Source organism: Empidonax traillii, unplaced genomic scaffold, assembly GCF_003031625.1.
Source record: "Empidonax traillii isolate 1590-97213 ecotype Southwest subspecies unplaced genomic scaffold, ASM303162v1 scaffold31:size1920502, whole genome shotgun sequence".
Taxonomy (NCBI): Eukaryota; Metazoa; Chordata; class Aves; order Passeriformes; family Tyrannidae; genus Empidonax; species Empidonax traillii.
In genome coordinates this window covers 576,595-598,077 of record NW_020955224.1, presented here as the reverse complement: position 1 = coordinate 598,077, position 21,483 = coordinate 576,595, and the positions used below count along the sequence as shown (strand labels likewise).

The 21,483-nt window shown below is 40.0% G+C and overlaps 1 protein-coding gene across 10 annotated transcripts in view; it reads right to left on the bottom strand.

Annotated features, from left to right (window-relative positions):
- The window catches only part of CDC42BPA (CDC42 binding protein kinase alpha), a 187,461-nt gene that overhangs the window by 5,379 nt on the left and 160,599 nt on the right, over positions 1-21,483 (bottom strand). For 7 of the 10 annotated variants that reach the window (XM_027911200.1, XM_027911207.1, XM_027911212.1 and 4 more), the window contains 7 exons: positions 20,018-20,611; positions 18,003-18,100; positions 16,388-16,472; positions 14,577-14,700; positions 13,111-13,228; positions 1,839-1,956; positions 698-855 (listed from right to left, as the gene is read on the bottom strand). In XM_027911200.1, the coding sequence (XP_027767001.1) occupies positions 698-855; positions 1,839-1,956; positions 13,111-13,228; positions 14,577-14,700; positions 16,388-16,472; positions 18,003-18,100; positions 20,018-20,611 (1,295 nt within the window). Of the gene's footprint in view, positions 1-697; positions 856-1,838; positions 1,957-6,890; positions 7,077-7,324; positions 9,193-13,110; positions 13,229-14,576; positions 14,701-16,387; positions 16,473-18,002; positions 18,101-20,017; positions 20,612-21,483 lie in introns of those variants that run through there. The other 3 variants (XM_027911247.1, XM_027911238.1, XM_027911243.1) reach the window with 3 other exon arrangements.

Here is a 21,483-nt window from a genome sequence, read left to right as displayed (position 1 = left end):
CCTTCCAGATACAGTAGAATACAACTCTGTCTGAGGTTGAATTTGGTTTGACAGTTGCTTTCCAGCTTCAACTGGCAGGTTATATCCAGCACCATAAAAAATCTGCGATCCCTAATTTTCACATTCCTTGGTAACAAAATGGGTTGGGGAAGTTCTGCTGGCCAACTTAAGATTGGACCCTCCCACGTCAAATAGTCTTGGGAGGGACTGAGTTTAGCACTGGGCGGGATTTCAGTCCTATCATAACAATAGTCTCGACTGCACAGAACAGAAATTATTAAATCCAGTTCTTGCTCTAAATGAAACTATATGACAATTCTTACATTATCTTGTTAACTTCTGACTACAAAATATCTCCTGTGAAATGGTTTCTAAAATAGCTTATGAATCTTTGCAAATAAAGGGCAGAAGGAATATCACCACTTCAAGCTGCCATAGGTCACCATCAAGCTGTTACTATACTGGGCCAGTATTCTCGGGAGCCTCGCTACCCACGTATCTCCAGGTGGGAAGTGCAGAGAGCTCTTTCTGCATGGTAAATGCCAGGACCAGAGTTGACAAAGCTTGACCAAAGTCTTCTGTCAGGAGAGCTTGAAATACAGGAAATCCATGTCTTCACTGTCAATGATTCCCAAACCCATGACAGGATTCAACTTCCTCATTTACCCAGACACTTAAAGTTTCTCCTGTCACTCACCTCTCGCTCATAGTCCCTTGTTGGTGCATCGCTGCCTTGGTCCAGGCCACCAGAGGATAAGGACCCATCTGAGGGTGATGCCATGGGCTGACGCTTTGCTCCGTAGCTCCCTCCTGAGAATTCCCTGCGCAAAGCGCTCCCGTTCTGTGCAGACGATCCTAAAACACACAGAGGAATCAAACTGTGTCACAGACAGACGCCCTCCTAACACAGCAGAAATTTGTTTAGCTGTTTCTCTGGTTAGTTCTGCTTTCCTCCAGTGTGTCCCAAGATGCTCAGCTCACCGCTTGCACGCTATGTGGGCTTTTATCTTGTCTGCTGCCTGCTGCAGTTTTTCCTATGGAACAACCTCCCTTGGCACGTCAGCATTAGGAGACTTTACTCAGCACAGAGTCAGTGTGTTCCGGACAAAGCTGGCAGTTGCAGAAATGGCTGTGGTGGCAGCCTAGTTCCAGTGGTCACTTTTCCAGGGCGCAGGTGGGTTGTATCAGCAGACACACAACATACCTTCTGCAAGCAGCTGGCAGCGTGCAGTGAACACAGCACGTGCCACAGGGAGGGAAAAAACAGAGAGGTTGGGACACCAGCTCTGCCTCTATTTTGCACATGGTCTATTACTTAGCCCCTTGCCTGCTCTCGGCCCATGTCACTGTGCTGACTGTGGCACACAAAGACAGCATGGCAGCACTAGAAGGGTGTTTCCAATCCACTGCAACTCTTCTATTCCAGTAGCCAGTTTTCTATTCCTTTCTCTTTGCACTAGCAGCAAGAGAGGCGTCAAGAGTTCTACACAGTTCAGCAATAAAGTCAATAACCACAGAGCTTGTGAACAATTTGTCACTGATTTAAAAAACTTAAGCGTGAGAAACATAGTCCCAAGGCTAAGAACGTAATTTTAATTCTAATGTCAATTCTAAAAAGTTGACAAATTACTAATCTGGGGCTCTCAAAAATGCTACCTGCTTATTCATGTGCTCCTTCAAAAGCAAGATTAAAACACTCCGCTTGCCCTCAGCAGGAACAGTCAGCCATCACTTCTGAAAATCCCTATCAGCATGGATACAAGCAAACTGCAAGCAGGCAGCCCTTTCCCTAAAATACTTGTGCACAGACCCCAAAGCACACAATTCTGTTTGCTTACGTGCTGCTAACCCGCTGCTCGCGCTCATCGACCGTCCCGGCTCCGTGCGGGATTTCGTGATCGACGGGATACTGACAGAGCCACTGAACACGGTCCGGCTTTCCTGAGGCCGAAGATTCTGAAATGCAGACACAAGACACGTTTACTCATTGACTATCGGCCCAACCTTGGGTGCTCTATGAAGGCAGGCCCCAAAACACATCAAAACCCCAACCTTACCGGAGCCGAATATCTGGGCAGCAAGTCAGCAAAATTTGCAAAATAACAATCTGCAGTTTAGTGCAGAGATTGGCAGCACACGCAACGCAGTAGTGAAGTGCTGAATTACATGGACATATGCAGATAACTGAAAGAATGTGTCTAACAGATCAAGAATTTCCTTGAAAGGATGGTTTGCAAGCCTAATTAAGCTGCTACAGATATATTCAAGTTATATTGCATAATGTCTTATTTTTGCACACAAGCTTCCGAGGATCTTACTAAAATTTATCTCTTTGATGCCATCATTTGTGCCATGATTGTGTAACTTATACAATAACCAGGTTAATCTCCAATGCTTACAGATAGTGGATCAATCTATACAGCAATTACTTATGTAATTCCAAAGGTGCCAACAACATCCCTCCAAACCTACACCAGTTGAGCCAAAGTGAGAATCAGCTCCTGTTTTCAGCCTGCTCAAAGAGGATGACCAGAATACATGCCACTGATTGTCTACATGTTTTGATTAACGCTCCTGTTTTGCCTCCTGAGAGTTCCAGTGTGATTTTCGAAATTAGTAAGTTACTAGACTGAAGTGTCCTTTACTAAAAGAAGAGATAAAACATAATCTCCCTACTTGGATATGGTAGCTCCTTAAACAGAAGTTGCCTTTAGGCAAAGAGCAAAAAGTACTTTGAAGTGAGTTCTAGGAGATTTTATTTCTGCTTCTGTTAACTTACAGCTGACCTTAGAGGAGAAGACTTCTCAGACTATTTTGCCCATCTCTCTGTACATGAGCTGACTTCTTAGCCCAGAGGACTTGCCTATGTGCATCATTTTAGCTCTGGCTAAATATGAGACTTCACCCTACTGCTAGCATCACTTGCACTATTAAGTCATTACAATTATCTTGAATTAGGTTCAAGGAATCCTCACAGATGCACAATGATATCAGAAGAGCTGCAAGTAGCTCTGAGCATGACTTTATTTCCCCTTTACAAGCCCCCTCCCTCCCTGCAATAACTGTTCATTTCTTCCTACTTATATTTGTTTCCTCCCCACACTCTGAGATGAAGTAGCCACACTTAAAACAACAGTTGCAATTGCAATGCTTTTTTAAACTAGGGTGTTATGAAAATGTCATATCAGAACAAATATTCCACCCCCACAAGAGTATTCTCAGAGACCCTCAGGTACTACTCATGTCTCTATTTGTATTTTAAAACGGATAATTAAATAGAAGCTTTGTAAGGAACAGATTTTATACAGTTCAGTCTTTATCACATACTTATTACCAACCTGCTGTCAAATCCAGTCTTACAATGACCCTTATAGTCATTGCTCTAACAGACCCCTTTGATCTTACAGATTTTGGATTCTCATTCTCCTAGAGGGCTAGAAATGGCTGATTTTTAACATGCAACAAATAGGAACTAAAATCTCCCCTTCTGTTCCCAGATCTTTCTCCAACACCAGCAAAAGAGAATCAGAGACCTTACCAATGAAAAAGCCCTGTTTAATTCTCCTCTCATCCACTGTTGCACTGTAAGGATTTATACCTAAAGGCTTAAAAAAGTCTCTTAAATAATATCTGTAGTTATATTGCTGTCTCTCACTTACCTTCCCCCCTTCTTTTTTTGTTTTTAAATGTGAACAACCAACCTGTTTTGTAGCACAAAACACTGAGGTTTCTATTCCTGTGTCCTTCACTGTGCAATAAACAAGGTGAGATACAGAGTATAAGCATAAGTATAACCTCCAGGCTGTACCTAAACCATGGAGGTTCGCTCCCCTGAGGATAACCAAAGGAACTGATGGGCTAAGGAATAAGTTACTGCTGTGTTTTGAGAAAGAAAGGAAAGCCAAGTGCAGCACCATGCAACATGTGCACTGGGGTTAGTACACTGGGGTTGCAAGGTTGGACTTCTGTACTTGTATAAACCTACAGTGGTTCATTTTGCAAAGAGAACGATTATGTTTAGTGGTAAGGTGATTAACCTCCTTCACAGTGACTGAGCAGACAACACACAGGCATCAGGGGAAGGAAGGAATGGGTGGGTCCATGAAAGAAACCAATTTGTTTTCATAGCATAGTCTGATGATGATTATTTTTCATGACCTCAATTCGCAACGTCCATGTAATTCCTCGTAGAAAAGTTTCTCCACAAAGCAAATCTTTCATTGTTCTTTGTTCCAAAAATAAAATAAGCACATGCCAGAGATGCTGGCATTTTGAACCAAACCTCCTGGAAGTGATATGCACATGATGCAGAAAGGGGATTCAAAGGAAAATAAACGGCGGTTATTAGCGGTAGTTATAAAGCAGCACAATGCAGCAAGTTAAAAACACAGAAAACAAAAAGAAACCTGAGCTTGCTTTACTTAGAGAGACAAACCCCCCTCATTTAGAGCAAAAATTCAAATCCTAGCAGGAAAATCCATCCCCAGTGCTGAACCAAACAGAGAAAGGTGAGAGAACAGGGGAAAAAAGCAGCAGCAGAGAAGCTGCTGCTGAGCAAAGTGAGTGACTGTGAAATAGGGTGAAAGGCCCAGATTAGCTCAGTGCCTTCCATTCCAGTCAGAGGATGGAGTTGTGGGTTGTGTAGGGGCAGTCTCTGCTACGCTCACAGCTCTGCAGCATTAGGGAGCCTCTGCTCCTTCTCCCACACCAGCTGCTCTCCAGCTGCCTTCCCTGGCAGTGGGGTGAGGATGTTCCTACAGCATCTGACTGAACAGCTACAGCACTGACAGGAACTTCCTCGCCTCCGGTTCTCTGTCCCTTATGCTGTTTGTTGTTTTGGAGTTTCGTTTTGTTTTAAAGTAGTGTTCTGTGCATTACATTATAAACCTCAGTTTTTAATTCTTCCATGAAATAACATGACAGAATCTAAAAGCCTACTTTAATAGGTCATTTTTCAAATCCCCTGTGGATTCCACACTATTCTGGTTCCAATAACCCATCTGTACCTGGGACCATGGTACCATTTTTCCACTACAACCTCCAAACACAAAGGGAGACATGAATCCAAACTCACAGCCTTGCCTTCCATATAGCTTATGGCATCTCTACCCTCAAGCCACAAGGCAGACAAATGCTTCTCTTCATAAAAGACTAAACCTCTAAGGCTCTGCAGAGCTACCAGGGACAGGACCTTGACACTCTGGTTGCCCACTTCACTTCACTTTTTTCCCTCTAAATTATGCTAGTAGGCTGCAACATTAGGATGAAGGATGCTCCTGAAGAAAAAATTGAGAGTTACCATCTGAAACATGAGGGATCATTCCTTACTGATCCCAGGGGAACTAGTCACATGAGAAAGGGAAGGTAGAGGGAGGGTCACAGTCCAGTGATACATCACTGCACATTAAACACAAAAAATTTAATAGTACAGTTGGATTTAAAAAACTCTCTTAAAACCAGAACTGAAATATGCCTTCAGTGACCCTATAATGACCCTCTAGGAGAGAAACAGCTTTCAGTTCGGCCTAGAAATATGTTTTGGTTTGCATTTCAACAGAGTGCTCCTCTTATGTATCTGCACCTCTCCTCCTACCAGAAGAACCAGGATGGATGCAGACCTGTCCTTACAGAGCACATTTTCGAGAACTCTGCAACTTAATTTCTGAATACTGATGGTTGTGACAACTGGGCCCTCACAGCAGTGATCATGACCATGCACTTAACCAGTCAAAGCTTAGCTGTGCCAATTGGTTTTGGAGCCATACGGAAGAGACTTATTTCCCTCCTGCATTTTTAAATTCTGTCTAGTGTTGTATGCAGGTATGTTTCCAAAACGTTCCCAGAGAGAGGGAACAGCAGCCCAAAGGCACTCAAAGCAGCCTGGCGGTGAAGGTTTGCCATGCATGTCTGAAGGGTGTCCAAAGGCCACAGAAGCCAGGAGCCATCTTTCCATTACAGCAATGGACATGGCTCAAAACCACACAAACCCTGAGCAACCAACCACCATCACATACATCTACCTCACAGATTATTCCTGATTTATCTGTGAATCTGCCCCAAGCAGAACTGCAGGCCACGGCACTGTACACAATCATGATGCACAGCAGGTACTTCGTTTCTGTTTTAGTTTGGTTTGTATTTCTATAGGATGTACTTGACTCCCATGCTGTTACACCAGGATGCACAACACAAGAAAAAAGAAAAGACCACTTCCATCCCTCCAGTTTCCATTCCAGCTTGAAGGATATCTACAGAACAGTATCCTACCTCAGCCTCTGCCTAAAACTACCAGGATTATGAGGATCTATATTAGCGAGCTGCCATCATCTTTAATTTTTATCTTGTTTGTACATGTTCTAATTTCACTTATTTACTTTTATCTAGACACTGTCTGAGGCATGACCTGTCTGTCTCTCTCAGTCTGTGAACAGTATTGTGTAAAAATTCTTGTATTCCACGCGAATTAATCATAAACAATCAGTCTGAAAGTTTGGTCCAACAAAGACAGATCCAGAACCTTTACTTAATTTAACCTGGTATGCAGCATCCTGCTATACTGACTGCTGGAGGAAGAACAATGTGGAACAGTGAACTTATAATTCCAAAATGCCAACAGCCTTCCTGGTGATTAAAAAGGGTATTTTCATAGCTAAAGGTTCAGCCCAGTTGTTATGCACCTTTTTTTTTCTAAAGCCATGAAATATTTTTTTCTTGGCATGTCAGAGCTGTGAGAAGACCACAGCTGACTGCAGAAAGTAAATTGTCTGGGACAAAACAAAGTTAAGAGGTGAAGGAACAGCTTACAAGGGGTTTTCTCCCATGTTAATAGCCAGGCAAAAGGAAAACCACACGATGTTAGTAGAGTGAACACCTGACTCAGCCGTTCATACCCTCAGAGTCATAAAGTCTGGAGTACCGAGGACAGAGCGTGGAGGCGGGGAAAATGCAGGGTTTATGGAATCGTAAGAGAGGAATTTTTCAGCTGAATTAACGGTCATGTGGTAGATGTGCTCAAAGTTGCTCGGAGAGGAGATCAGACGGGAGTGGTGATGAGGGAATTGATAAGGGGAGCGCTGCTATCAAAGACAACAGAGAGAGAAAGCAATGAAGGATGGTTGTACAGGTTACACTGGCAACAGCAGTCCACAGGAGCAGTCAAACACTGAGGGACAGCAGACAGAACCCTGCTCGCCGTCAACACACAGGCTCTTACATTGTCACCCCCAGTCCTCTAAGCACCTTCCTTACATGGAGTCATATGGGCCTGCTGCCCCTGTTGTTGCTAAAACATTGAAAATAAATAAAACTTTTAACTCATTGGGAATAGATTCTAATATTTATTATTTTTTGATATATTTCAAAGAGCACCACAGATGTAAAAGGTGCTTTACAGACAGTTGAGAAGCATCAGTTCCCTGCCTTGAGGAGCTTACAATCTAAAATAGACATAACACAAACAAAGGAAGGTGAACACAGGTGAGGTGGTGTGGGGAGAAGAAAAGATGAAAATACACAGCAGTTAAGAGATTGTAAGAGATTTCCTTCTGTTATTCATGCATTTTAGAGATTCCATTAAAATTATCACCCGTACAACAAACACAGAGTATTTCCAACAGGAGGGAACAGTGTTTCAACAGGGCAGGGACACAGGTCGTGTGGGAAGGTGAACTGGTTAGTGTCAGACAACTGGGACAATTCACTCTGCTGCAGACAGACGCCACCAGGCCCACGTCCTTCTGCACACTCCTGACAGTGCTTTAGTGATGAGGGGACTTTGCACTGCTGTGCAAGGATCAGGCCCTTAGCACATAAAGGTGCCAAAGCATTGGGAAATTCAGATGTTGTTAAAAGGTCAACTGAGCAATGTGCTCCCCAAGTGTGACATAAAGAAGGAGAGGGGAGAAATAATCCTGCAAATTAAACAAAAATTATTTCTAATTCATCTCTGTGCAATGTGCTGACGTAAGTGCTCTTGTAATTTAAAGTCACCTAAATCCAGATTTAATGGAGAGCGTTTCAAGGCTTGGTCTCCCTCCCTGTGCCACCTGTACACGCTCAGCAGGTCAGCCTGCACTGGGGTGGTTTGCCTATGGACACCAGCAAATCACAACACCTTTTCTAATTTCTAGCTTTCAAGTTCCTCTTCCCCTCATCCACTGATTTCATCACCTTAAAACAAACATTTCTGAGTAATGTTAGAAATGTTAGGACTTAAAATATAAAATATGGTAAAAATATAGTTTACCCTCCACTAAACCTAAGGCACTACTTTTGTATGTGGAACGTATTAAAGTCTGGAAGAACATTAAGTCACATCCCAATACATATTATATCAAACATTATTGTTACTGTTCTCTTTGTTTCAGCTGGTAAAATCCAACTTTTTTTTTTTTTTAAACATATGGTTATTATGAGGCTTTGCCTGTTAACCAAAACATCAATTACCACATTATGGCATATAAGACATAATATACATTAAATTATTATTAGTAACTTCAGCAGCATCTAAATATCAGTACAAGAAGCCACCATTCCAAAATGGTCCAGGACAGCAGACTTTGCTGAGTTAATCTGCTCAAAACAGAGAACTGGCAGCAAAGCCAACCATGTTCCTAAAAGCCAAAAAGGGAGATATGGCAGTGTCTAAAATCACAAGCTAAAAAGCAGAGGGTAGGCCAGCTGCAGACCATGAAAATATTTAGCCAGCATTCATGAATGTGAGAAAGCCACGATATGGCAGCATTTTAAAAATGATCCTCCATGGAACTTTCTCCATGGACTCCACCATTAGATGCATGCATGGGGTTCCCACTGCCTTTAAAGAATACCAAATATAGATAAGTATTCATTTACTCTAAAAGTTTCTCAATTGAAACAAGCAAAGCTTCACACATCATCTAGAATGGAAGTAGAATGGCTCATGTATAATGAGGTCAAACTGAAGCATAATGTTCAAATATAACGGCAGTCAAGACCAGCTTTTGTATATAAAAATACTTAGGCATGCAGAATATGAAAGCAAAATCAATCCTGTACATCTGATGTACACAGAGAGGTGGTCTGTGCTGCAGTAAGTGCAGTTCCAGATTTCAGATCTTCACTACAAAGGAGCATCCACGATAAAGTGGCTTCAAGGGACAAGAGGGCAGAAGGGAGGCCAGACTGTACGGCCAGTTAATTGGTGACAGGCTGCTAGGGAAGAAAAACATGTAAACAAATAAGTTTGGGGATATACTAACAGGAACCATTCTAAATTGTACAAAACAAGACAATGACCCAGATTCACATCAATAAAATACAAATATGTACTGATTGCTGCGTTGCTAATAGCAAACAAAAACTTCTGGTTTCTGTTGCGTTGCAGCCCACAAAGTTGCGTGTCAAAGCCAGACTGTAAGTGTTCACCATGAAGAAAAGAAGGATGCAAATTTACAATGTCCTGGAAACCCCTAATATTTTATCTCCTAAAATCTGATATCTCTCTCTCTGAGCCTTGGGCATGGTTCTGCCCAAACACAGGGCTATACTGAAGTCAAAGGTGTTTGTTCATGGAGAGAACAATGTGGGACTAGGCTAACAGACTGCAATTTCCCATAAACACATGATCGTGTCTGATGCACAGCAAGACCTTGGAAACAATGCACAAAGAAAATACTTTTCCCCCTGTGGCTGCATCACCAAGGGCAAACACACAGTGGCAGATATGTTGCACATATGTAGGTATCTGATACAACATATCAAATAGCCCTAAAGAGTTTAAAACATTCCTTTTATTCCATTTATTTTGTAGGGTTACAATACAAATTAAACTCTTTAAGGCTGGTCTTTTAAAAGACTTCATTAGGAACAGTGGTGGGCAGAGGGCAAGCAGGCTCCTGTTGGCTCTGCATCTACCAGGCAGTTACACCGTGGGTTAGGGCAGCACAAGTGCCTGTTCTCTCCTGCCCACTGACACAGCACAGCCCACCCACCAAGGACCATCACCACCAGTTCTAATTCTGTGCTTTGTTCAGTTTTTGGCATTTCCCCTGAAAAAGCGGCAGAGGCACGTTAGTGGGACTGTGGAGATAAGTTTTGATTGGATTCACATTGCATATATGAGGTGAATATGTATATATTAATGAATAAATATAACTACATATATATATATATATATAAATTGTCATTTGCTTTAAAAAGTGCATCCAGGGATGCTAGATAAAAGCTGGTCTCAGTTGGTTATTTAGTTTGTGACAATTTCATTCAACACAGATTACAATATTTATACTCTGTTAAAACCTATTTATTACTAAGGACCCTTCTGCCACACAGCACTACACTGACCAGTGAAAGAGCATGCTGGAGCTCATGCTCCAGCCAACTTTGAAAGCACTCAAGTAAGCCAGAAGAAACTCCAAATAAAAAGGGCCCACTCCATTCTTTCATACTATTTCTGCAATCCAGTATCCCTTAAAAAAAAAGAAGTTGTATCACTAAAATAGCTGGACAATGAGAATGTGAAAAGACTCAGCCTTGCACTGCTTGCTCCCCCTAGCTGTAGCTCTCTTTAAATGGAAAAATGTATTTTACCATCTGCTTCCATAAACAAAAACAGGCATTCCCAAAGTAAAATTCTGCAATCTCTCCCATAGCTCATTAAAAATAAATACTTTCTCTTCTGAAACATACTAATCTATTTCAAAATAGAAAGAAGATGTCCAGCTGCAAAATCATGACACATGCTGTAAACAGCACACAAAACCCCTCAGCTTTTGAGCTTTTGGGAATAAGGCATGAAAGTAGGGAAATAATTCCATGTCCTGGTAAAGGAACCACCATACAGATGGAACTATACACAGGGTTCAATGAGTATTCTTTACCTTGTGTAGTGATTCTCCAGGAAACATCCTCTGTTTCCATCCCCTCTTCTGATTCTAAATTTGTCTTTCCAAGAACACATTAGACTCGATACATAACCTCACATGCACACATTACTCCCTTTCTTTTATTTTTGTGCCCACTCAGTTCAGGTAAATACCTTACAGGAAGCTGCTGGAAAAGAAAAATCTGCCTAAACCTAAGCAGCCCCTGACAGACCATTTATTTCCTAATTTCAAGCTGCACTTTCAAATTCACACACTTTCAAGTCCTGTGCCTGACGCAATTCTGTACCCGTTAAGTCAGGAATGCAAATACAATATGACATTGCAAGGAGCTGACAGAAGAATACACAAGAAATTCGCTTTATCTGCAGTGACATCTCCCAGCATTAAGACTGATACCTACTTGCAAAAAGAAGAAATAGAAACTTTAAAAAAAGAAGCTGCAGCAGTGGAACAAGTGCAGGAATCAATTGTATACTGCATGCATTTTCTAATGTCTTCTCATTACTTTTAAGTGTGGAAAGTGACTCATGAATTTCTTTCAAAACAACATATTGATTGGTAATAGCAAAGTAAAAGTTCTTAAAATGTGACTTAAAATATGACCTTTGATCTAATACAAGGCTGGAGGAATTAGAATGAATTCAAAGCTAAAAGCCATTTAGAGATGACACAGCTGAAGAAATATTAACCCATCTAAATACAGAAAATCCTCTTCTACAGATAAAATTTTACACTTGTCAGATTTGGGGCTGGGTTAAGAGTCCTTGCAGTTTTTGCTTCCCATGAACTTTCAGCTACTGATGGTGTGACACAGGATGCCTTTTGCCCTACCTTTAGAGGTAGCAGATTATTTTCTCTGTTTGAGAAAAGCCACAAACATTTTAAAGAACCCACCAGAAACAGAGAAATGAAGAAAGGTTCTGATCTACATCCTGCCCTGAAGCTAATTACCATTCTTTGTCTAACATTAGACATATGCAATCCTGTATCCAGGTGAGATAAACACTACCTGCCAACTTCCCTTGGATTTGCCACATGTTTCCTAGAAGCAGTTCCTTTACTACTTATTCATTTATAAACACAGATACAATATTGGGGTTTTGCTCATTACCCTGAATATATTTCTTATTGAGAGGTTTCTCAGTGTGTCTAATACAATATTTAAAGTAAGTCAACATGCTGACTTTACAGCCAAGTGTAATATAAAATACCATTTGCTTCAAAAGTGAGGTACAATGAGTATCCAAAGGTCAGACATCATGCTACTAAACTTTCAAACTGGTGTTACTGCATGGCACACTGTATTTTCCAGTCTTAATTATTTCCTTTGGGCTTCTCACCATAAGAAAATTCCAAATTCAGCACCTACTCTCTGCTTTCTGCACAAAGTCCAAGCAGTAATGATGATCATTTTAGACAGCAGTTCTATACGAATGTCTTATGCTAGTACTCACATCATCTGTTTGATATCATATCACCTCATCTTTTTTACAGTGCTAATTAGCATCTTCTGAATCACATCTGTGTCACTGTGGATGAGTTTAGAGAACAACACAGAACACTCACACAAGATGCTCAAGGCAGCTTGAAGCAAGCAGTATGACACTCGTGAAAAAAATGTTAATTGGTCTTCAGTTCATCAAAAATTTAATTAACTTCCAGGTGAGTGTTTCCTACCCAAGGTTTTGTGGAAACAAACGTGTGTGTGCTATTACATATTCTCTTTTTCTCTGTTTCTCTGAGACCAGTTAATCTGGAGAGAACATGAAGAATAGAATATTAGGCATGGAAAGAAATTTGGGCATTACATACTATTAAACTGCTACAGGAAAACAGCTGTAAAGAGATAGTAAGTTGGAACTAAAGACTGGAAGAGAAAAAAGGAATTCCTTTCACAAAGAAAGGAATTTCTCTTTCCATACCCACAAACAACACAGGCCCATATACTTTTAATTTTGCCCCTTCATATCAGTCATAAAAATTATCATCAACACTGTGAGACCAATCTGTCTGGAAACCCCAGGGGCATTAGGCACTCTTCCTCGTCTCCCCCCTCAATGCTCAAGTGTCATCCTCCTTGGTTAAATTTTATTCCATGTGTTTAGCTCCATTTCCCTAGTTACACTGTTCTTGATATGAAATACATCAACACTCTAAATATACATTAAAATTGTAATTGTTTTTCTCTCACTTATTTGCAGCCTCTGTTGCAGTCAGTCACTCTCACATGTACTTTTGTACTTACCATTGGAAGGTCTTTGAGAATCTGTATACCATCTCCTGGACCCATATGTGCTATGTGGTTAAAATTAGTTGGGTTAGAAATTAACTTATTTCTCATCTCTGGATCACGTAGCATCTCCCTGGAAGAGAAAACACTTTGCTCAGATATTTTGCTCTAGGTAAGGATGGGCATTTATAGAACATGTACAGCTTTGGTTATCAGCTTCTTTTAAATGGATATTAACTAGTCTTTTCCAACCTAAACGATTCTATGATTTTTTGACTCTATTTAACCATGTTAACAGTGATAACCCCCTGCTATCAGCACAGGTATGGAGAAGCTTCCAGCTTGAAGAGAGGGCAAGGGGCTAGAATAAAAGAACGCTGTTTGCAGACTAAGAGCCCATGCCCAGTAGTTACTAACATTCAGAGAATATATAACCACCATGAGGTGATAAAAACCCCTGTAAGATGAGTAAAAGCAGAACTCATTTGTGATGTGTTCCAAAGCGGAGATGAAAATGAAGTACTAAATATGAAAACAGAATTAAAATAATACTGCAGTACCTTTCTCACTCTGCGGTCAGAATTAAAAGCTCTTCAAAATGGCAAGGATGCATTTCAGAACTCAGAATAAATAAAAATTTTAAGACACCAAACTTCAATCAACTCAGAAAAGGCAAGGACGAGAAACGGAATTTTATCTCCATTGCATACTGCTGCTACCTTCCTTAGAGCTAAAAAGAAAGACAAGCTGGGAGCCAACCATCAGTGGAAGATGTTGAAAATTAGAAAACTGAAATACTCAGTTCTTGGAGTGTGGCTTAGCACAGTAGCAGGTCATTTTCAGTGAGTGATACTAAATGGTCAGTAACATCCTCTACGAGTAGTGCAAGTAGTGCAGACCTATTTTTGTTACCATTTAGGAAAGTATTCATAAGCTATTAAACACTCCTATTAGAAATACATCCTCAAGTCCTCTGTCCTCTGATGAGGTGAGTTTTGTGAGTTTTATAGAAAGTTTATGTAGTTATATGTATAGATCAAAAAAGCAGATGCCTTGGAGTACTGCTGAGAGTAGAAAAGCCTTCAGAAAGAAAAGCAGAACCAGAGTCTGAATGTAATTAATCCATATGCATAGTTAGCAATGCAATCTCCTTTTGCAAAGTGTTTATTAGAGATCTTTATATATACAGTGTATGTGCACAGCTATGCAGCTGTATACAGTATGTGGAGACATGCATTCCGAATTACAGCTGTTTCACATAATCAATCTCAGTTAATGAATACTTGTGCAGTCAGTGCATATCCGTATCCAAACTGTCATTAACACAAATTAAATGCTGAGGATTAACAAGGTAGTGAAGAGACAGAAACATCCGAATGGGCAGTCCAGAAAGCAATGCATGAAGTACTACGCTGGCACCAGTCACTGTCCCTCAGGGTCTACAGGCATGTACAGAAGACAAGTACATGTTGAATACCGACCTTCTCTGCTGCATCCTCTCCTCCTCCGGGACTCTGAAGGAATAGCGGCGCTTGTTGTTGATGTTTCGAACCATTTGCTTCCGGCTGTTATCTGATGTCTCAGGGACCACCAGTTCATCACCCTCTGAAATCAACACAAATAGGGGGAGCCGGTGGGACAAGGCATGGAATTTGAATTCAAATACATTTTCTTCCTCTGCCCTCACTAGTGCTGAACACCACTCACTTCCCATCAAATCCAAACAAATGTTCTTTGGTTTATGGGTTTTCTTGACCACTATCTGCTACTCTGTAATGTAGCAATAGACTTAACCCTTCTTCACACACAAGCTGCCACACTTGTGTTCTCACACCACCACTGATTCAGTCTTTCAAACAAAACATTTAGGTGGGCAGGAAAGGACCTCAGTCCTCTGTCTCAAACTTTCCTTGGCAGTTCTCACTGAAAAAAATCACTAAAACAGTCTTGTTCTGCCAACTGTCTGGAAATGCAATGCAAGATTCTCTTTCATTCATTCCCTGCTCCAAAGAGACTACTCCTTTTGAATTGTTTGAACAGTGCTGTATTTTGGTGCAACTGTGGGAAAAGGGAGGACTTTTTCCACATGTGTACATCTGGTCAAGACATCTTTAATACAGACATGAAAAGTACAGCAGTGATGATCATACAGCTGGATTTTTACTTTGAATGAATGCTGCAACTGCTCTTTTTTATATATATATATACTTTAGTCTATATATATATACGAACTTCAGTCCACGTATATATATATGGACCCAACATCTACTGCTCACTGCCAAAAGAGGTTTTGCATGGAACTGAAAACTCTCCTAAAGATCAACTGGAGATTCCCTGAAGGGTGAAATCTACTAGATAAGCAGCTTCAGGAAAAAAACCTGCAGACTTCTAAAGAGATACACTGTTTAGGTAACATACAGGAGAAAACTATCAGCCTTATTTGCTTCTGATCCCATGCTTTCCAGCTTTCTTTCTCTTCTGCTCTACTTTTAATGTTCAATCTTTATTAGACTTGAAAATTCTTTATACACAGTTCTAGTATATTGCTCCTTTCTACCACTGTCATTGCTTTTGTACTAATTTGCTAGCAATTTAAATAACACTGAAACACTGCCAACAGCAGTTTATGTTTTCAGAGTGTTTATTTCCACTATTTTCAGAAAGTTGTTAACAAAAGTTTATAGCTTTTGGTTGTTAAAAAAGAGCATGTCCCCACTCCATCTAAGAGGTTAAACAAAAGTTTAAGGAAATTCCTCAGGAGTACACTTACGAAATGGGCTCTAAAAAGAAAAAAAGTCAAAAAGACTTATAATAAAAATAGATTCATGAAGCTAAAACTGTGGCACACAGCCACAGTGGCCCCAGTAATAAGTTATGAATACATAATATTACATTACTTTATAATCCTTGGGAAATATTTTCTTTTTAGGTTAAGTATAGTATTAATTTTAATCTAGTACTGCCAAGATCACTAGTAAAGTCTTTAATTGTGCAGGCATTTTTAGACAGCGTTCTGGCAGGTGATCCTACATTTGGAGGGAGCGTCTAGTCATTCTATTTTCTACTTCCAGTCTTCATTCAAGTCTTAATGGAATATTCAAAAGGAAAAAAAAAATCATAGTAGTAGACATCATTGAAACCACTGTGGAATCTATAAGCTTTGACTTTTTCCCAGATTAACAAGCAGACATATTTTTGAAAGATCACTTTCTAAAATGCACAGTCCCAGTCACATAAAAACACTCTAAGCAAAAATTTGTTTCTAAGCAAAAACTGGTTTCTCTTTACTTACCTGCCATTTTGTTTTTGAAATATATTAATCTAACTGTCTCCAGGCCTAAAAGGTTTAGTGATCCTTCTGTATTCAAGGGTCGTACCTGAAACAAGGAAAAACAGTCTTTGTAAAAGCAATAACTCCCATTTCTCTAGTGCATCTTATTCTGAAAGCTCCGAAATGCATTACAAATACTATAAAAGGAGCACCATTGTAGAGTCAAACAGGGAACAGGGTCTCCTATCTCCATGGCAGCTCTCAAGAGTAGCAACTGCAAGTCATTAAAGCCACACAGAAGAGCTAAAACAATTTTAGATTTTAAACTTCTTTTGGGAAAATAAGTACAGAGAGGGTTACCTGAAATTCCACTTTATGACACAGGCTCAACACCATTCCTCCCAGCATTTAAATAAATAGTTCTGTTAGAAGTCTACTTCATATATCATTTCAAGTTTTTCTATTAGACGTGCAAAGCAATAATCTGGGCTTTTGTTCTGCCTTACTACCATGTCACAGTTGTGCTCTGCAACTTGATAAGAGTGCACACAGACTGCTAAAACCTACTGGTATTTGTGATTTCCAAAAAAACGACAGAAGCATTCCACACCCTGAGCCTGCAAATTGTGTTAGAATCCAGCTCTTCATAATAAATAGCCATTTCTGAGTCTCTTAAATGTAGCAATTCTTGTTCGATGAAAGTAGTTTCATCCATTAAACGGGAAGTCTTGAGCCAAATATTAATCCAAGTACTAAATCACATTCCTACTGTGTAGGAAAAAATGATCCAACTGCTTAATAACTCAAATTTTGGACATCAGAAAGAAATTTCCCCTAAATTCCAGATTCTTCTTCTCTCCTTAAGATGGTTATTAGCTGAGCACCTTAATCTTTTGCATTATTTATTCTTATAGCATTGCCAGAATACCCTGGTCTGCATCTGACACGTGGGAAATCTGAGAGACTGAACGATTGACACAAGACCACAGGGGCAATGTCCTGTAATTCTGTGTCACTGGAATGCCAGTAAAGGAATTATGTTGACACTAGCAAGAAGCTGAAGTCAGTCTGAACTATGGGAAAAAAACCCTTTTCTTATTTCTTTCCAAATACAGCTGAGCAAACACCTACTAAATACCAAAGAAGTGTCAGTTTTCAGAAACTTTTGATAAGAGATCCAAACCTGACATCATCCTGCTTTTAGTATTTGTACTGGTTGAAACAAAATGTTCTAACCCTGTCTGTCTACAATGTTCTCAAGCAGCAGGAGATAGATTTTTGAAGGCCTGTTTAAATATTTTTAACATCCACCGTCTTCTGGCAATAACATAGATGCAATCATTTCCAATGAAGCCATATGCAAATAATACCAAGAAATTGCTCTCATTATTACAATAATATTATTAAATCTAACACAGTCATATGCTTCAAGATGGAACATTCATCTAAAACACTGAAACCACAAGCAAACACATTTTGTATCTTCTATTTCAAACAAAAAAGCATTAAGCTTCTTTGCAGTAGTTCTTCTTTTAGTTCAATTATGTTCACACGAGCAGTTTGAATGATGGCTTCTAATGCACTTAAAAACCTGGTACAACTGTAGCAAAGAGGTTGTTGAGTCTTGGCAAGTTACCTTTTTGAGAGGAATAGTCTGAATCCACTCCATGGAGTTCACGTCGAAGATGTCAATAGCATTTTCACTGTACACAGAGAGGTATGGTGCATTGTAACCTGAGAGGGAATGAGTAGGTACAGTGTCACGTGCTTTTAGACACAGCCCAAAACACATCATTCCTTATGGTTTAACCATATTTACTTAAAAAAGCCCCAAATCAACACTTACACAATCCAACAACAATCGTTGAAAAATGTGTTTTAACTCAAATATGACCAAGAAATTTATTCTGAAGGCAAACCAGCACCACCTAAAAACTTGGAATCTCTGCGACTTCCCTTTTAATTTTGCCGAAAACCCAATGACTTTCTGAATTGTAAGAGATTACAGTTTACTCTGCCAAACACTGATGTGGTTCGAAGTTTTTTTTCCTCTAAAAGCCCTATTTTTAAGAGTTCATATTTTGTAAATGATGTGGTAGGAAAATATACTACTGTTATTTAATAACTGCCATTTGAATGAACTCAGCTCTTAGTCTTTGGACTACACACTAAACGACCATCTATTGGAACTAAGCACCATGACACAGTCATAAAAATCATGTTTTCTTCTAGCTTTAATTCTCTCTTCTTATTTTCTGGATTGTAAAGAGAATTCTTGTGCTACTTATCTGGCACATTTTCCCAAGATTTCCCAAGAAATTTATTCCACTGGGACCACTTCTAAAGAACTCAGTACTTCCATGTCGGTAAAAAGACTGATGTGGTCTGCCAAGACTAACAATTCCATTCAATTTGTGCTTAAATGCAACAGCTTTTGCTATAAAATAAACTTCCATTCTGAACTGGAATAACAACAAGTCACTTCATTTAAGGCAATCAAAAAACACAAATATCAATAACCAGTAGAGATTAACGACCTGTGAAAAATTCCCATTTTTCAATCTATCACAAAATCTTCTCTTTTGATTCATTCATTCTCTGAGCCCGTTGTAATAATCAATTGCCTAAAATTGCTTGAAAACCAGAAGTGACAAACAGCCTGTAAAAGTTGCTCCTTCCACATTCAGAAGGGCCTTCACTCAAACAAGGTGAAACATTCCTCCCCTCTGCAGTGTGACTGGACTGCTGCCAGAATGAGGTAAGAAGGCAGACTATTCTGAAAATGAACATAAGACTGAGCTCATTCACAGACACTCTGAGGGTAAACTTGGCTAATCTTTATCTGCATTCAGAAAGGCATTAAAAAGAAGATAGACATTGCAGGTTGTTTTTTTTTTCCTCAAACTGTCCCAAAGACAAAGCCCCAGCTTTTAAAAAAAGGTGCAATAAATCTTTTCCAGTTCTTGGTAGAAATGGAAATCTTGAAAAAATACAGTATTTTTCCCTCAGAGTTATGAAATGTATTTTCTACACTGCGTGCTATGCATTTTATTTTGGAAAGGAAGAGAGAGACAGAGGAAGGAAACTTAAAAAGTGATTTTTTTAAAAAGCAGAGAGGACATGAGTGTTGACAAAATCTGAGAAAGAGAGGATGAAAGAATAAAGAAAGAAAAGAACAAACTAGTAAGTAGAAATAAACACCATTAAAGAAAAGCAATTTGAACGACCAGATCCTGATGACTCTGAACATCAGAGCTGGAACCACAATGCTGAGTCAAAGTACAAAGACATTTCAAGACTAAGTAACAACAGTTCAGCACTGCTGGAAAGAAATACATTGGCCTTTGTAGAACCTGAAGCTTTTGGTTGTTTTAGGGACCAGGACGTGTTTAGAAGATGGACATCAGAGTTAGAAACCCTGACTCATGATTCCTTTTTGTGTTCCAGCAGCATAGGTCAGAGTTGTCAAAACCAGCATAAATGAGACCAGGGTTAAACCCTCTGACTAGAATAAAAATGCTGACAGAAGCTGAGAGCATTCGTTTCCCTGTCAGGTAATCAGCCCTGACTTTCACTTCCTGTGGATATTAATACAAGCGGTGACCATTTCAATGTACAAGAGCAAACAAACTGACAGACGTGCCAACTTACAGCAAGAAGATGGAGTTGCGGGCCACATCAACTCTTGTTGTCTCGATCTTCGGCCCTGGCAGTCAACGTAAACCCCAACGCTGCTAAAACACAGCAGGTATTCTTTATTTGAGATTTCGACTGCGCAGATGGCATCAGTTGGCTGCTGTGAGATAAATGATAGCGTGTGGTCGTCCGGATGGAGCAGGCTGTATGGGCTGCCTTCGCCATGAAGGGGATATTTTAGGAAACCTGACTGGTAGCCCACACAAAGACGGTCACTGAAGATTGACATCCACTGAACGTTCCCCTGGACCTGGATCTCCTTGATCTTTTTGTGACGCATCTTGCTCTGATTTAGTTCATAACAGAGGACCTGTCTTTTCATGGCTACACACAGGCAGGTAAGAGCCCCGTGGCGCACGTGTCCAGAAACTATTGACTGACAGCCTTTTGTCTCTGCCAGCTTATAAAACTCAGTCTCCCTTCCATCCAGGGCAGCCATAGGGAAGAGCCGCACATGACGGTTCCGTCCTGAGATTACTGCAATGAGTTGTTCACTCGGGATAAGTTCAATCTGATGAACCTTCTTATTGTCACCAACACGGATAATCTCTGAAAAAAATTGAAGAGAAAAACCCCCAAAACCATAAATCCATGTAAATAAGGTTGATGTGGGAACTGATTATAACAGAGGTATTTGCAAAGATAAATTATGAAAGAAACCCAAGAAATTTTCTTTACTGCTTCCCTGCAACATTAAAAAGTACAGTATCAAAACTTGTATTTTATTAATACCAGATGTGGCAGTTCTGGATAGACCTTTGGCTTTTCCTCACCAGAAGCAGGAGGAGCAGATCTGATGCAAATAAAACCACTATATTATTTCAGGACTCATTTCAAAAACAGTTAATAGCAACAAAACTACTGAATAAAGGAAAACCCTCAAAGAGCTAACACATGAATAATTGTTGAGCACGCAACAACTAAACATGCTGTTCGTTGAATTAGTTTGGGCATCTGTTATTATTTCTTACAATACTGAACATAAATTTTCCTTTCCAGCACCAAGGAGGAGGTTACAGAAAGGATTAAGACACAATTCTTACTGAGGTGCACAGCAGGAGAAGAGGGTACAATAGTCACAAATTGAAACGAGGGAGGTTCCTGCTGGATATATGAAGGAAGTGTTTCACTGAGAGAATAACTTGCAACGGGCAGCCCAGAGAAATCATGGAACTTTCCTTGGGGATCTTCAAGACCTGACTGGCCAAAGTCCTGAACAACCTGGTCTGAATTCAGTATCAAGCCTGCTTCAAACTGGGGGAAAAAACCTTCAACTGCATTCCAGAAGCTGGATCATTGTTACTGAAAAGGATACTCAAACCAGAAAGCAAACAGAACACCTTCTGATCTCTCATGGAGCTGTCCAGTTGACAATGTAGTAACTCAAGAAAAATGAAACCAGAGGATATTGAGTAAGAAAA